At 36.5% G+C, this 16,405-nt stretch overlaps 1 protein-coding gene across 1 annotated transcript in view; it reads right to left on the bottom strand.

Moving 5' to 3' along the window:
* Nucleotides 1–373: 373 nt before the first annotated feature.
* nos1apa (nitric oxide synthase 1 (neuronal) adaptor protein a) overlaps nt 374–16,405 on the bottom strand; it is a 135,972-nt gene continuing 119,940 nt past the window's right edge. The window contains exons 8-10 of the mRNA XM_016543782.1: nt 9,678–9,839; nt 4,274–4,439; nt 374–1,214 (exon numbers count right to left, since the gene is read on the bottom strand). Coding sequence (XP_016399268.1) covers nt 769–1,214; nt 4,274–4,439; nt 9,678–9,839 — 774 coding nt within the window. The 3' untranslated portion in view covers nt 374–768. The remainder of the gene's footprint in view (nt 1,215–4,273; nt 4,440–9,677; nt 9,840–16,405) is intronic.

Here is a 16,405-nt window from a genome sequence, read left to right as displayed (position 1 = left end):
ATTTAATTTTTGGATCCGTGGCCAGGCAACTCCCCGGATCTCAATCCCATAGAGAACCTGTGGTCAGTCCTCAAAAGGCGAGTGGACAAGCAGAAGCCCACAAATTGTGAGAAGTTTCGAGAACTAATAAGGAAAGAATGGACCACCATCAGTCAGGATTTGGCCCAGAAGCTAATATCCAGCATGCCAGAGCAAATTGCAGCGGTTATGAAGAACAAGGGTCAATACTGTAAATATTGACTCATATTTTTTTGCCAATAAAAGCCTTTAAAACTTATGATATGCTTATCATTGTTTTTCAGTATACCATAGAAAGATGTGGAAAAATAATCTACAAATACTGAAGCAGCAAACTTTGCAAAACACAAAATTTATGTCACTGCCAAAACTTTTGGCCATGACTGTACATATACTGGACTGTTCGGAAGTAGGGAAGGCCATTATAACCAACAATGTATCCACTTGGTGACCTTTATCGATAAAATCACTGAGTGTGTGAACGTTCCATTAGAGATACAAGATTCTGACATCTGATGTGTGTCCCTAAACTTTAAAATGGAGACAAGAGTATTTACTATGCTTTGGGACTGTTCGCTTTTCAATATATGACATAAAATGTGACAAACAAAATGGGTTAAAGTCACCTTGGTCTCCCAGAATTATCAGCAGTACAAACAGCAGTAGACGGTTTGACAATATTGACATTGATTGACTTGAACCTTTTAAGCAAAGCATCAAGCAGTGTTTTTCTAAGTGCGCAAAATCACATTAAACAACAATTTCATCCTCCAAGCTGTCAGAGGGGCTGTGTTTGTTGAGCACATTGAGCAGACGCAGGGTACTCTCGTCCTGCTGTCCCCAGCTTTCATCACTCTCATCTGTGTTTGACTCATACTCGGATGCGATTCCTGACTCGCGGAATTTTAGTAGCTCAAGGCTACCCAGAAGCTCGTCCCGTGATGAGGGCGAGACACCTTGGGATGGCGTGTCAGGACCCTCCTCCTGTTGGGGTGGTCCCGGAAGAAAGCGGAAACACTCAAACTTGATCAAGCACTGGTCCCTACCTATTGGACTGCCCAGTGGCAGGGATAGCTGTGTCCCATCGTTGAGTGGAGGAAGGATGGCGTCCTCTGGTCTGGGGGTGGTGGGGTCACACAGAACTGGAGGCACATTGGCACGGAAGGTGATTTCCAGGAGACTATCTTGGGATCCCACTGTTAAGAGAGAGGAAGAGATAGGGGGCTTTTTACACTTGGTTCATTTCAAGGGTCTGAGAACGGTTTACATGAATTTTGACATCTGAATGCTCCAAATTCACTTTAAGCAAACTGAAAAGTATCAAGGACTCCTAAAGAATAAATAAATACATATAAATAAATATATAACATTTATCTAGTCGTCAGTGTCACATGATCTCTCAGAAATCATTCTAATATGCTGATTTGGCACTCAATTGTGCTGCTTAATAGTTTTGTGAAAAACTTTTTTCAAAAGAACAGCATTTATTTGAAATAGAAATATCTTTTAACATTATAAATGGCTTTACTGTCAATTTAATGTACCCTTGCTGAATAAAAGTTATTGACCTTCATTTTTTGAATGGTAGCGTATAATCATAGACATCATAACATTATTTAAAATATAATATAAAATTTACAAATGTTATAAAATAATACATTCAGAAACTTTTTATGGTCTAAATGATAATTTAATATATAATATAAAATGTAAAAAACATATATAAAGTAAAAACAAACCAAAAATTTTGCACAACTAAAGGTTTGGAGGTTCAATGTAATGCAGTGTGAAAGTAATTACAACAGAAACACAATACTGTTCTATTCTAGGGTTGTCAAAAGAACCGACGTCGGTACCAAACCGTTACTGAAATTTTACAAATGTGACGATACCAGCATTTCCCCCTAGCATTTTAAGCGCTGTTGAGTGGATTCTTAAAAATCTCTGATTCGCTGTTGGCGAATGGAACCATAGTCAACACTGGCTGACCACTAACTACTGAAAGTATCAACCATCATTCTCAGTTTTAAACATTTTTATTTACTATAGGTTCTCTTATACCTTTGCAAATGATTGTTTCAAAGTACCGTAGTACTGTACTGCTTCAAAGTAAAACTGGGGTTCAGCCATTCCACTCTCTTTTCTCTGTGGATGTCATCTGCCTTCCTTCATATTATATAATGCTTCACAATGTCAGTTCTGCTCCACTTTTCACCTTTTCTTCTGCTCCAGCAGGTTAATAACAGTACTCTTACCCCTGCAACACATCCTCACTTGCCCTCTCTGAATAGATCTGATGCGTTTCAGCAGCTTTCTTTCACTCTTGTCTTCTTTCACTCAGACCCTCCTATCTGTTCCACCTCTCTCTATATCACATTCAACTTCACTTTGCCTTTTAACTTCTCTCCCATCATGGCACTCCACAGGGGTTAATTTCAGGCTTATTTTAAAGCACACTTTCAAATAGAGCAGCAACACCTGGAGATGTGCTGTCTTTCACATTAGCCTGCATGATAAAGAGCTCTCGCCACACATTCCAACTGTCACACTTAAGTCACCTTGTAAAAAACATCTGTAAATGGCTGTCAAATCTCTTCATACGTCCTCTTTAATGATGACACCATATTTTACTCTGAAGTGAAAGTTAGAATCTAAGACCAGCATCATTATCAGGATGTTTTCATAGTTAGACCTCTTTAAAATAATAATAATAATAATATTAAAAATAATAATATTATTATTACTATTTTTATTATATGAATAATACATTAACATTGAGCAATTTAATAATAATAATAATAATAATATTTCAGTCCAAATTAGGGCTGTGAATGTTAACATGTTAACTTATTGGGATTAATTAAATTAAGATTCATGAGATTAATTTAGGAACTATCCATATCAATTATAATTAGATCGGAGTAATTTTTTTTGGCCACAAAAACAATTCGGATTTTTGCACAAATAAACAAACAAACAAACAAACAAACAAACCCTAAACATTATATACTTAAAGCTGCAGTCCATAAGTTTTGCCTCTTTGTCGCCATCTCTGTTTGAAAACCTGGAACTGCAGCTCTGTGTGGAATTATCTAGCTTGCGTGGGTTGTGAGTGGTGTTATACTTTATTCTCAAATGATTAATGTTAACAGCATCAGCATTGGTGACTATGAGTATAGCGTGTATTAGCAGCGTGTAGATTTCGATTTCTGCACAGTCTAATCTAACTGTCATACTCTTCGAATTTCATATCAAGAAAGTATTTTAACCCAAAAAGCAAATTATGCTCCCTTCGAACTGGTTTTCTTTAAAATACAAATCTTTGTAATCCCAGGCTATCTGTAATCAGAAGCACATTTATAACTGGAATATAATTTAATTTCATTCACGTGTGTTTCATAAACACATAATCCCTTCTGTATTACAATCTGCCATCAAAATGATACATTTAATTATTCTGGCTGCTGTGAGAAAAGGCTATAATCGATCCGCCAACTGCAGGATCCTCACATGCCTAGTAGCCGGGACAACTTCTTTATGTTTACAGACGTGACGTAATGACGCAGTGCCATGCTCAAATTTCCTGCGAAAACCACTCAAATTAGAAAACATTATTATAAGATAACCGTTGTGAATCGGGCTAAAGTAAGGCGATAGTTTTGAACAGTGGCTGGTTATGTACTTGCTCAAATATTGATTTCGGATCATTTTTAACCAAAAAAAGTTACGGACTGCAGCTTTAATATTTAATATATCATATAAACTTTTAGAGTAATTTAAAAACAAAATCAAATAAACTGTATTTTTTTATGTTCTTAATAAAAACAAACTCAAAAAACTTTTGCAGAAATGCTCAAAAGTTTAACTGAACCACCTTGTAATACAGTGTGAAAAGCAACCGAAATATAATACTATTGTACTAAATGCACAGCTTGAGGATGTCAGTAGATTAAAAATGAAATGTGAATAATTGTATTATGACCTTTTTCTACTTAATCTAACAACACTGACTATAAATACATTTTTGCATACCAAATTTAATGCATTTATCTTTTAACAACTAATAAAAAAATAAAAGATGTTTTAATGGATGCAGAAGATCAACAAAAGATGCTTTACTGAAACACAGACCTCCTATGTTTGTGCTTATTCTTCCATTATTAAGGGTGTTAAATAGGGCACAATTAAAATCTGCAACAATGCAGGTTTTTGAAGTTACTCCCTAGCTCTGCTGAACACAGGGAATCATACTCACTAGAGTCATTCCCAGTCAGCTTGAGCTCCAATTCCTGAACCTGTTTGACCAGGAGAGAAATATGCTGCAGTAGGTCCTTATTCTGCAACAGCAGCTGGTGAACTCGAGCCTGGGCCTCAATCCTCGCCGCAGCTTCTGCAGAGATCTGATCCTTCAGCAGATGAACCTGAGGAACAAACCAAAGTTTGCGTGCTTCAGTAGAATGTACTACAAACCAACAACACAGAGACCTCCAGCAGTTCATATGCTGTATTTTCCTAAAGTCGCCCCTGCAAAAGACAAAAAACTGAAACTGGCTCAATTTACTTTTCACCACAAAAGCATTATGCAAATTTAAAGAGATAATTTTACAATTTAAAAGAATAAAAAGCATTAGTTTTTCATTTGATTAAACTTTTAAGCCATTATTTCATAATTAATTCCAGAATATGGCTTTATTCAACTTTGGAAGAGTATGTCTGAACACACTGGAATCCTGTCTGGCTTCAAGAGTTTAAGGAAATTAAAATTTTTTTTTTTCATTGTTATTCTAAGAATTTCAAAGTCCTACTTGAATTCATATATGTAAGGTCAAACATCTCTAAAAGATCTGTAACTATAAGCATCCAATTATGCAACTTGTTATGCATTTCTATTTAATATATTTTGAATGCATTTATATTGAAGTTAGTTATTCAGTTATATAGTTTATAATTAAATCAGAGCATTATTTTTCTGCCACAAAATGCAGAAATGCACAATGCAGGTTTTTGCAAAAAATTATATATAAATATATTAAAAATAACAAATAAATAAACAAGCCATTAAATATTACGGATAAATAATATCACTGAATACACAGCTGTTTAATTAAGTAATAATTCACTTAAATCAGCTTAGGTAAAGGAATTAGCTGGAATAGACTAACAAACCTCAATTTTCATTAGTACCAGAAAAAGACACATAAGGCAGTCCAGAGTCCACCACACATTTTGTTATGAATTACTGCTTGGTTTGTCCGGCTAATGACAAACGGCTAGCTATAAAGGTTTCCACAGCGATTATGATGCACCTGAGTGTCCTTCATAAGTCCTAAGATTCTACCCAGCGATAGACGGCCAAATCCATTTTCGCCAGTGGCTTATCCTGAGCACCGTCTAAGTGTCTTTTTGCTCTTAAAGCCACCGCGGCCGACCTCCAAGGGGTCCGCGGTGATTTATTACCCACCTTAAACAGCGTGCTTGTACGTGCTGCCTGCCCTTAAGAACAATACATTCTCCAGACAAAGCCAATGAGACGTCAAGATCAGGCCAGCAGGGAGTAGCGCAAAAGATCGAGGGGAAAAAATGACCATACTGTAAATGTGGACTGAAAGCTTAGTTCAGGTTGAGCTGCTTGTCATCAGTTCTCGAGTGCACGTGCTTGTATGTATGTGTGCGTGTATGTTTTCTGACAAAGAGTGATTGTCTTTGGGAAAAGAGCTGCCTACCATGACAAAAGATGCTGTTTTCAAAAGGATATAGGATGTAAACGTATACAAGCCTCATATCTCATAAAAATTAATGATTAATTCCCTTATCAAGAATTAATGAGTTAAATTCCTTACAACTGTCATAGCTTTATATCTCAATCTCAGTGGGCCACATTCATCAGCAAGGCAAGTCAGGGAAATGTTGGAGCCCAAATGTTTTGATGATCATCATTTTCCTCGGTGACATAAAAAAAAGCAGTATTTCTTTTCCTTGTCTTTAAGTAAACAACAAAAGCAGCAATGAATAATTGTTTAACGTCAACGCATTGCCACTGCGATCAGTTATTCTTTGTTTCAATGTCAAGTGTACTAATTAAGCAATTAAAGGTCCACTGTTCAATTATGGCTGGGAATGAAAAGAGTGAGAACAGTAATATTTCTGACTGTATGATGGGAATGATCAACATTAATTTCTGGCAGTAATATTAGTGTATAGTGTGAGAAATATTAGCTACAGTGCTGTTGTAAAAAAAAGTAGAGGTTAACAAAGTAAATACAACAATCTCTTTCAACATCAAGGACACAAACAACGTAAGCAGGTCTGAAGTCTCTAAGCTGAAGTTAAATGACAAATTGTAGTTACTTTTTAAACCCTAAACTGACATTTAAAAACAAAAAAAGTATCTTAAACCTTAAAATGTAAGCAGCAAAATGTAAAAAACAAAACAAAATCAAAACAACAACACCACCACCACCAAACCAAACCAAACCAATCAGAGCCTTGCAATCCTTCTAGTTTTCTGGATTCAAGTACATGGGTAAGGAATGATCAATGTTCACACCCATAAATCTCACATTTACATTGTTTTCTAAACCCTTTTCAATGCTTTCTCAAGAGAGCAGATTTAATAGCACTATAGGATGTCACTAAATGATTCACTTTCACTGACATAACCTAGAGAGTTCTAAAAAAAGGAAATTTATGTGATTCATATCAATCTATTTAATCACACATTTTTAAAGTGGAGACTTTCATGACCATATTAAATTTCAACGCACAAATGTAATCTTTTTTCTTCCACTGCACTGCAGTCATTACAAGGTTTTTATAGGGCTGTTTATTCCATTGTTTCTGCCCTCAAACTGCACAAATTACATCAAATAATTCAGTGCTGATTTTCCCTTAGATACCCAATTGAAAGCTGCAAAAGGGCATGAAAAAATAAGTGGAAATCAAGCAGTGCTGAAATACGAAGCACTCAAAGAGGTAAGAATCAGTGCATATTGAATTCAAAGAGTAAATACTAAGCAGTGTTTTATTTGTCCTTTTTATTATTCAGTTCCTTAACTCATGTTAAAATGTTGAGCATGTGGCACTTTAAGCATTATCGTATCGCATATCGAATTTTCTTCAATATCGCACAGCCCTAATATATATTAATATATATTACTAAACAAGAAAAAAAAAAACACTCCAGCAACCATAATAAGGCTTTTATTTGAGAGAAACCACACTTGACTCTGCATGCAGTACTAGAACTTAATCACTCAGATTCATAATACATTTAGCCTGAATTGCTCTCATAAAGCATCTGCAATGTACGAACATGTAAAACTGATTTTTGGGAGATCTGACGTGGGCATCGTTTTCAGGACATGGCAGGAGCCAAATGTGTTTGAATCATTTTATCTGTACTGAACTGTCTAGGAGAATCTTCCACCAGAATATGATTAAAAGAAACCCAAAACACACAAAAACCTTCCTCCACAAATAACCCACTCCACTGATAATCCTGACTTCAGAAAAGCAAATATCGTTTCATCTGCCGATCATTTTCCCTAAGGATGAGAGCCACTTCAAAACAAATGGAGAAATAAATTAATCAGCGACAATTGACTTGCATGTGTCGCTTTGATAGCGTGCTTCAAAGTGTCTCCTCTCCTTCAGTGACTGAAGACATCACAGCAGCCACAGCTTGTTTCTCTTTGAGCGTGTTGTTGCAAATTAGGGTCTCTTTTCAACTGGCTGCCTTTGCTTATCGGAGTTCTGACAGGACGGACATCCCTGACTATCCCCAACCCACCTCAAAGCGACATGCAGACACAAAGATGTGGGTCAAAGGAGCGTGGAGCAAAATTCCACCGCCTGTAACACCATTCTCAGACCTGTGAAGAGCGCCAAGTGCCTTTCACGCAAAAAAACAACAACAAAAAAAAAAGCACTTTCTTAAGAGAGAGTGGGGCTGAGCATTATGCTTATGAAAGACAACTGCTTTCTCCTCTTGCAAAACACTTAATATAGAACTGCGGCTAAACAAGCAAACCAAAGGCTCTCAAAGGCTGAATAAATAAACCAGTCTAGTGCCAGAAAGAACAAACACGCTTCAGACACACAAGCTGTTATGTGCACTCCAAGCCTTTCACAACCAGTTCTAATGTTGGGATTTGTAGCTAAAAGAGTTTAATTTGTAGAAAAGACTTTAAATTAGAGGCAACAGTTACTACAAGAAATAGACTTTCTTTAACAAAGATGGGTGAATACATACATTTTACTCCACAATTAAGACTGCCATAAAATAAATTCATATTTCGAGAATATATCAAACAGTTTGATAAAACAGCTCAATTATTTAACAAGTAACCAGTTGAGATCTGACAAAATGCCAAGTTTATCAGTGTAGGAACATTTTACCCTATTTCCCTGCTCAAATTTCTGGAGGAACTGAATCCTATTTCTTGCAGAACAGTTATTGTTTGTATTGTGTTTATCTGTTTGAGCCCCCCCCCCAAAAAACAATCACTTAGACTAACCTAACCCATAATAAAACATAATTAGCATAATTCACAATGCACATTCTGATTCTGATTCTGATTCTGACATTAATAAAACCATGCTAAAAAGAACAATATGTAATTATAGAGGCAAATGAGATGAGTTGGTCTTTTTTAAACTCAGCAAACACACAAAAAATACATTAAATATATAAATAAATATTATAAATACAATACCCCCCCCCCACACATACACTCTGCCATTCAAAAGTTTGTTAAAAGAGTTGGTCAGTAATATTTAGCACTTTTATACAGCAAGGATGAATTGATCAAAAGTAACAGTAAATAAAGTTATAATTGCTGTAATAAATGCTGTTCCTTTGAAGTTTTTATCAATCAAATAATCCTGAAGAAGGTATCAGAGTTTCAAAAATATTAATCAATGTTTTCAACATTAATAATAAGAAATGTTTTTGCATCATATCAGCATATTAGATTTATTTCTGAAGAATCCTGCGTGAAATTCAGCTTTGCCATCACAGAAAAAAATGACATTTTAAAATATATTAAAATAGAAAAGAAAATGTTTTAATTTGTAATAATATTTCTCAATATTACTGCTTCTGATCAATTAAATGCAGTCTTTGTGAGCATAATCAGATTTCTTTCAAAAACATAAAAAAAAACAACAATCAAATCGTACTGACCTTAAACTTTTGAAGAGTTATGTAAACAGATCTGAAACTAGGGCTGCACGATAAATCGCATGCGATATTTAACGCGCATCTTGTCAGTAAAGCCATTCTGTAATCAGCGGTAAATCTCCATCACGTGCGGGCTTTCACATGGAGCAGCATTTACTACACAGAGCCGTTGTTCACCGACAAGCTGCGCAAAACATGCGCAAAATATGATCGTGGTTTTGCGCAGCTTGTCAGTGAACAACGGCTCTGTGTAGTAAATGCTGCTCCATGTGCCCGCAGGTAATGGAGATTTACCGCTGATTAAAGAACCGACTTTACTGACAAGATGCGCGTTAAATATCGCATGCGATTTATCGTGCAGCCCTATCTGAAACTGTGTTAAAATGTACATAACAAAAACAACCAGAATCCCACTACTTCTACAGGTCTATTAAATGCTCATTTAAGGTGCAATGTTGCAGTGTTGACTCCATCTCACCTGGGCCACGGCCACCTGTGTCTGCTGCTGCTGTTGGGTGAGCTGCTGCTGGAGCAGCTGGAGCTGGTGGTGCACAGACAGGGGAGTACCAGCCGGCAGCTGACTGTCTGAAGGAAGCAGCAACTTAGGGGAAGCCAGCAGGATGTTGGGCTCTTCAGAGGGCTGGAGAAAGAGAGAGAACGGTTGTTTTGTCAAGATCGGTAGTTAATCTACATGTTCATGATTAAGAGTATCAAAAAAGCCTTCTGAAGCCATATTTATAGCTTTGTGTGAGGAAAAGGAACAACATGAAATTAACAGAATAAGATGAAAGGGAATTAAAAACTCAACAAAAGAGAATTGACAAAGGCCTTTGACAATGACCAAAATAACAATACAAACTAGTTTAGCAGTCATTACTGCACGACCAGCTCCATTTCAGCCCCTGTGCTGCATGCTTGCTATTAGGATACAATGCACTGTTCTGACCAGCTCTGTGGTCAAAGATGTCTCTTTGCCGGCCCCTACTGAGGCTCAGATATTAAATACAGTAGCGCTTCCCAGTCTGTGTTGCTGTGCAAACAAACAGAGTTCAGAGGGGTGGGAGGCAGTCAACTGTGACAAATTGTTAGTTTTACCCTACATGGCCAACTTATTTATACCCCAGTTGGGATGAAAATATGGTAATGCCAGCTGTCAGATATTGACCTCTCATGTACAGAATGAAGGACTGAGTATGAAAGCCTCAGCAGCAGCGGCCAGAGATAAGACTGATTTTGGCTGAGATTGATGTGCTGCAAAGAGCCCTTTGAAATATTCAGGCATTGTCTGGTGCTGAATCACTAAATGAATGGCTAGACACACCAAACCAGACCTCAGTCGTTTGAAAAAAAAAAAGTGAACATAAGCATCTACTAGACATAAAACTGATATGGACCCCCTAAGGCATTTCAAGTGCCATTTTTCCCCCCCAAAATGTTATCCTATCCCAGTTTAATGTGACAAGGAGTCTGATTTGGTTGTGCTTCAAAGCACTGCTTTTGGAGTGGTCTAACAACCTAACAAAGTTGACTACCTGATCGTACAAACAATGGAAAACAGAGCAGGTCAGAAAGGAAAGATGGGGTATATATATATATATATAGTATATATATAGCAGTTTTCAAGCAACTTTGTAAGACTTCTTTTTATAATATGCATTACTGATTAAAAGTTTTGGTTGACAATTGCTTTTTAAAGGGGACATAACACAGTTTCTGCCAATCATGTTAATCACGAGTACCTATAGAGTACTATTGCATCCTTCATATCTCTGAAGAGTCTTTAGTTTTATCAAATTTATAAAAGACAGTTATAGCTATACGCTTCTCTCTGAAAACAGTCGAGCTCCTGGAGGCGTGCCGTGGGCGGAGCTAAAGAGTCATGAGCACGTAAAGCTTTTGCGTAGTGATTGTCTGCAAGCTGTGACATTGACATAAATAAAACAGAAACACAAACTTTATTGACTTAAATTTTATTTCATTTGTTTATAAAACATTCGTCACCGAAATGCCGGGAACAAACACACTTACACAACTCCCGTTACCGCCCCGGAGAAACAAACTGAATCCACTGTTCCCTTAACACTGGGTTCTTTGGGAAGCTGAACAAGGTTATCTTTCCCTCTCAACCAAAACACACGTCTTTGGTGACATTGTTGATTTTGTGGTCTAAAAACAAACTGACAAATCCTTCTTGAGCAAGTCCTGTACAGCGCTGCTGATGACTTCTGTAACCTGAATGAAGCACGTTGATGAGCGTATTCTTGCTCTCGCTCTGGTTGATGTGTGCGCAAGCTCTTCCTGGAGAAGTGCCCATACAAGGAATTCCACCCTTCATGACGTCATACATACTCGGAAAAAAAACTTGAGAGAAGTTTTTCTCAAATTGTGTGAAGGTATTAGTGAATGAGGCCTATTATTTCTCATTTGGATGACTCTAGTGGCAGAGAAAGTACATTCTACTTTTAAACAATTCAAGAACAAATGGCCAAAATGACTCTTTCTCCTTTTTTATATTCCCAGAAAACCATGCATCCAGTGAAGGGGGCTTTTACTTAAGATTGATGTCAAATAAGATTGCGGGCAGTTTATTGGAAAAGATGTTCACCTCGGCTTCTCATGTTTTTCATTCCTCTCATATTGGCTGAGCGGTGGTTCAGGTCGGCTGATGAGGATTTCCTTCTGTGTGTGTCTACTGACAGCTGTTTATTTGGGCAGCACTGCAGAATGGCATGTTGTAAACAACACCTGCTCTCACAGACGCCTCACAGTGAATCTACCTCAGCCGGAGAGATCAGTGACATCCACTGAATTCATAGCTTGAAAAATCTGCATAGTGTGTCTAGGGAAGAAAGTTCTGTGAATTATATTACTGCTCATCTTATGATATAAACTGAAGAACTGAAGATAAGCATAACTCTGCTGATAAAATATTTGCTACTTTTGTGCTGTGCAAGTTTGAAGTCATCATATCACAGCACATAAATCATGGATAAAAATCACTTGTTATAAACAGTGTCTGGACTGAGCACACTGCAAAGTGTCAGAAAAACAACCACAGGAAGAAGTTTGGCCGGGCTTAAAGAATATTTTCTTAATTAATCAGCACATTCTTAATAAATGATTCATTGATGAATATATTTTACAGACTTCAAATTGTACAGCACAGCTCAACAAATGCTGCAGAAACAGATCCCTAATGTGTGAGACGGACTAAAAGGGCTCTTCATGATTTTTTGAGACATGAGATAAAACCGCCTATAGAAAAGAAGAAATAAAAGTTCCTTCTTCCCGAATGTGTTTTTCTTGATGTAACTCATCAAATGCTATGTGTGCAACCCTCTACAATGCGATTAAATCTTCTCTCTGGGCGACTAAATGATGTCTATCGTTAGCCATTGGCTAATAAATTCTTAGATTTTACTCGCCAGTGTGAGTTGAAGGCTAAGTATAAGTTTAGCACAGATATATTTTCACTCGCCGAACACTCTGACTGAGCGCTTCAGAGTTTCACTCTCAGTCAAGTGATCTGTGCTATTTTTCAATTCATCTCAATGGATGCGCAGCATACCTGTATTTGACATATCGTAAACTCTAGTGTGAAGGCGCACGACTTGCCATTGCTTTGCTGAGTTTCTCACACACACGCAAAGAAAGAGAGAGAGATAGAGAGAGCAAGAGAGTCTTACATACCATGCAGAATTGATGCGCTACATGTAAACAATGTTCTTTGTTGTATTGTCCTGTCAAAATAACAGAGTTCATTTGGAATTCTTCCGCTTTTAAGAACAACCATAAGATATTGCAGTTTCTCCGGTAGTGGGCAGAACTAATGCGCAAACTGCAATCTCATTGGCTGGCGCTCACCTGTTATCCTCCCTGTTTTGACTTCAGAAAATCAGCTTGAGCGAACGCAGACAACGTGATTAATATTCATGAACCCAGCAGCTCATTAATCCTTAGTGTGTTTTATATTGTTATTAGTAGTAGAATGCGTAGTACTAGTATTATTATCTTATCAGTATTATTGTTCGTTTTTATTTACAGAAACACTGAATGACCACTTAAGCACCACCACAAGTCCTAATTTCAGTTCAAATGACAAATATGCATTAAATAATGCTTGATTATCATAATATCATATATTATCATTATAATGCTTGACTGACTGATGTTAAGAGTGTACTTTCAGATATTTAAAAAGCTGTGGCATTTTATAAACATAAGCTTTATATATATATATATATATATATACACTGTATATACACACAGGTATATATATATATATATATATATAGGCAGTGTCTCCTCAAAATATTAGATGAGGAAAAAAAAAAATTGTAGTACAAAAACAAAACAATGCCCATATTACAAAGTATAACATTAAAAAGTGTATAAATCACTCGTTTTTCTAAAGTAACACTGTCCAACAGCAACACCCGCAGGTAAAGTTACAGTGGAGACTTGCCTCCCCTGAGCCCATTGACTATTAACAGAGACCCCATAGCGTGCCGTGACTTTACTGGGGGGTAATTGAGAATGAATGGGGGAAAGTCACGTGAGAGGAGGCAATGCCTCCATCGCAATATGATTGGAAATGACTGGTTATGTTTGGCTGTGATTGGTTCATGCGATAAATCCCAACCTCTTGTGTTCATGCGTGTTTGCGTATCAGTCTGAATGAACAATATAATGGCGTAATGGCAAGACTAATTAAAAAAGTAAGTAAACAACTCGCACACTTAGATATAACCACTTTGTTACGTCAAAATAAGACTAAAAATGGCATGAAAACATGATCTGTGGGAGTTTTTAGTGAGCAATCAGCTTGGTGAAATTTGATGACTGATGATCTGAAAAATTCAAAAATAGTTAATACTATTAAAAAGAATAGCTGAACATAAGTTCACAAATAAAATATATTGTTTAAATTATACTGCTGTGAGTTATTTTAATGAATGTAAAATGCTTAAAAACACTAACTTGATGAGATTAATACATGGCTTTAATAAATAGAATATCGATTATAAAAAAAATATAAAACAGAATTTTTTTATTTTTATTTATTTTTAATAGTGTAAGTAATGTTTATTTAACCAAGAAAACGTGACTGGGACATGAATTTACATTTGATTAAAAAAAAAAAATCTCATGGTTTAGATAGCTTATGGTGTCAAAAACAAACTTATTCTACTTAAATCCACATTTATTGCATGCAGTAGCCATTTTTTTCTGCCGTTTTGCTTAAAATTAGTCAAATTATCTTAAAAATAAAACTATCCAATTTCTTTACAATATGGGTAATTGGGTTGGTATAAGCAAAAGTACACATGTTTGCTATTCAAAATCAAACCAAAAGCAAAGATATAATATTTACAACTGGTCTTTGTTGCATTTATTTCCATACTGAATTGAGATCTGTTGTCTACATATATTTAATCATCTAAAGCTGTTTACATTGCAAAGTTGGCACAGGAACAATGTTCAGTGTTGGATAAACGTGCACAGCTGACAGAAAACAAGACACAAGCCATTATGACAGCAACAAAGTTTATGACTCTTCTAATATGATATTTCAACTATGCAGTGTTTAAGCTTTTGCTGCTTAGCAAGCACCAGCATTTCCTTGTAGAAATGCAAATATAGTTTATTTATGATGGTTATTGGAAAGTTTCCATCACTCCACAGGGAATAATTACACTATTATCTGTTCTGAAATCTGTACTCTTTTTTTTTTTTTTGCTGCGTAACAGAAAATACAATGCAGAACAGCTTTTGGAAAATGGTTGAAGAAAACATCTGTTAAAAGGTATCAAGGCAAGGCAAGGCAAGGCAAGGCAAGGCAAGTTTATTTGTATACAGAGACAGATCTAGATTCAGTGGTAACAGAGATCAATATATTAAAGAAAATACAGAAGTGATCAGATAGTGCTACGTCCTTAATAACAATGGATGAAATGTTTAGACCTCTACTGATGATTAAATCTAGAGTATGTCCACGATTGTGTGTGGGTTCATGCACATGCTGAATCAGGTCAAAAGTGTTTAAAACAGTTATAATTTCTTTTGTAGTTTTGTTTTCTGCATTATCTATGTGAATATTCAAATCCCCTGCAATAGCAAAACCGTCAAGCTCTGAGGAAATCATTGATAGCATTTCTGTGAACTCTTCAGCAAAGGCTGGAGAGTATTTTGGAGGCCTGTAAATAATAATAAACAGAATGCGTGGAGCTCCTTTCAACACAATCCCTAGATATTCAAAAGACAAGTACTGACCAAATGATACTTGCTTGCATTGATAGACATCTTTAAATAGAGCAGCTACACCTATCAAGGGAAACAGCGTTCATTTCAGTGCTTTCAATTAACCGCTGCAGAAAAACCTAATTAGTTTCATCTGTGATTATGTGATGGATGTGTAATCAACAGCAGCTACTAAAAGCCTATAGTGCTGCTTTAGCAATCATCCCCAGGATCCATGAACAACTGAGGTTTTGGTCTGGGTCAAATATAGACCTACAGTGGCAGAAAAAGGTCAAAGAGGAGGAATATGTAAACATCTGTCATGCTGCACAAACTCAGCTCCCTGAAGGCAGTGGTGGACAGTAACGAAGTAGTTTTACTTTGTTACTGTACTTAAGTACATTTTTCAAGTATCTGTACTTTACTGGAGTGGTTTTATTTCGAGTAACTTTTACTTTTACTTCACTACATTCCAAAGCATAAGATTGTACTTTTTACTTCACTAGATTTCATAAAACTTATCATTACTCCTTATAATATATCACGTGCTCCAACACGCAGAAGCGGTGTCTGATTCATGAACGAAATGATTATTTTCATTGAACCCATTAAATCGGTTCACAAATCGCACCAAACGATTCATTCACGAATTGGAATGATCCGATTACAGCTGTTCTCGAGTCGACAACTCACTGATTCAAATAATCCGTTTAGTGCGAGTCTCCAGTGAACTGAATTCACAAGTAAGAACTGGGAGATTCTGTGAGAGCGCGTGCGTCCGATGCTGTTAAAAGTAAGTTACTAATGTCGAATTTTAGCATTAATTATTGTAACTGAAAATCATATTTAGGTCAAAGCTGTCAGTTGTTTGGGAACTAAATCTGCTGTAAAGGGTGATCTATTTAAGCCCACTCAACCCTCTACATTGCGAGTAAATCACTCGCATATGCGACTAAATCTTACTCT

Source organism: Sinocyclocheilus rhinocerous, unplaced genomic scaffold, assembly GCF_001515625.1.
Source record: "Sinocyclocheilus rhinocerous isolate Xijiao unplaced genomic scaffold, SAMN03320098_v1.1 scaffold1150, whole genome shotgun sequence".
In the NCBI taxonomy this organism is placed as follows: domain Eukaryota; kingdom Metazoa; phylum Chordata; class Actinopteri; order Cypriniformes; family Cyprinidae; genus Sinocyclocheilus; species Sinocyclocheilus rhinocerous.
This window is presented reverse-complemented; position numbering and strand designations above follow the sequence as displayed.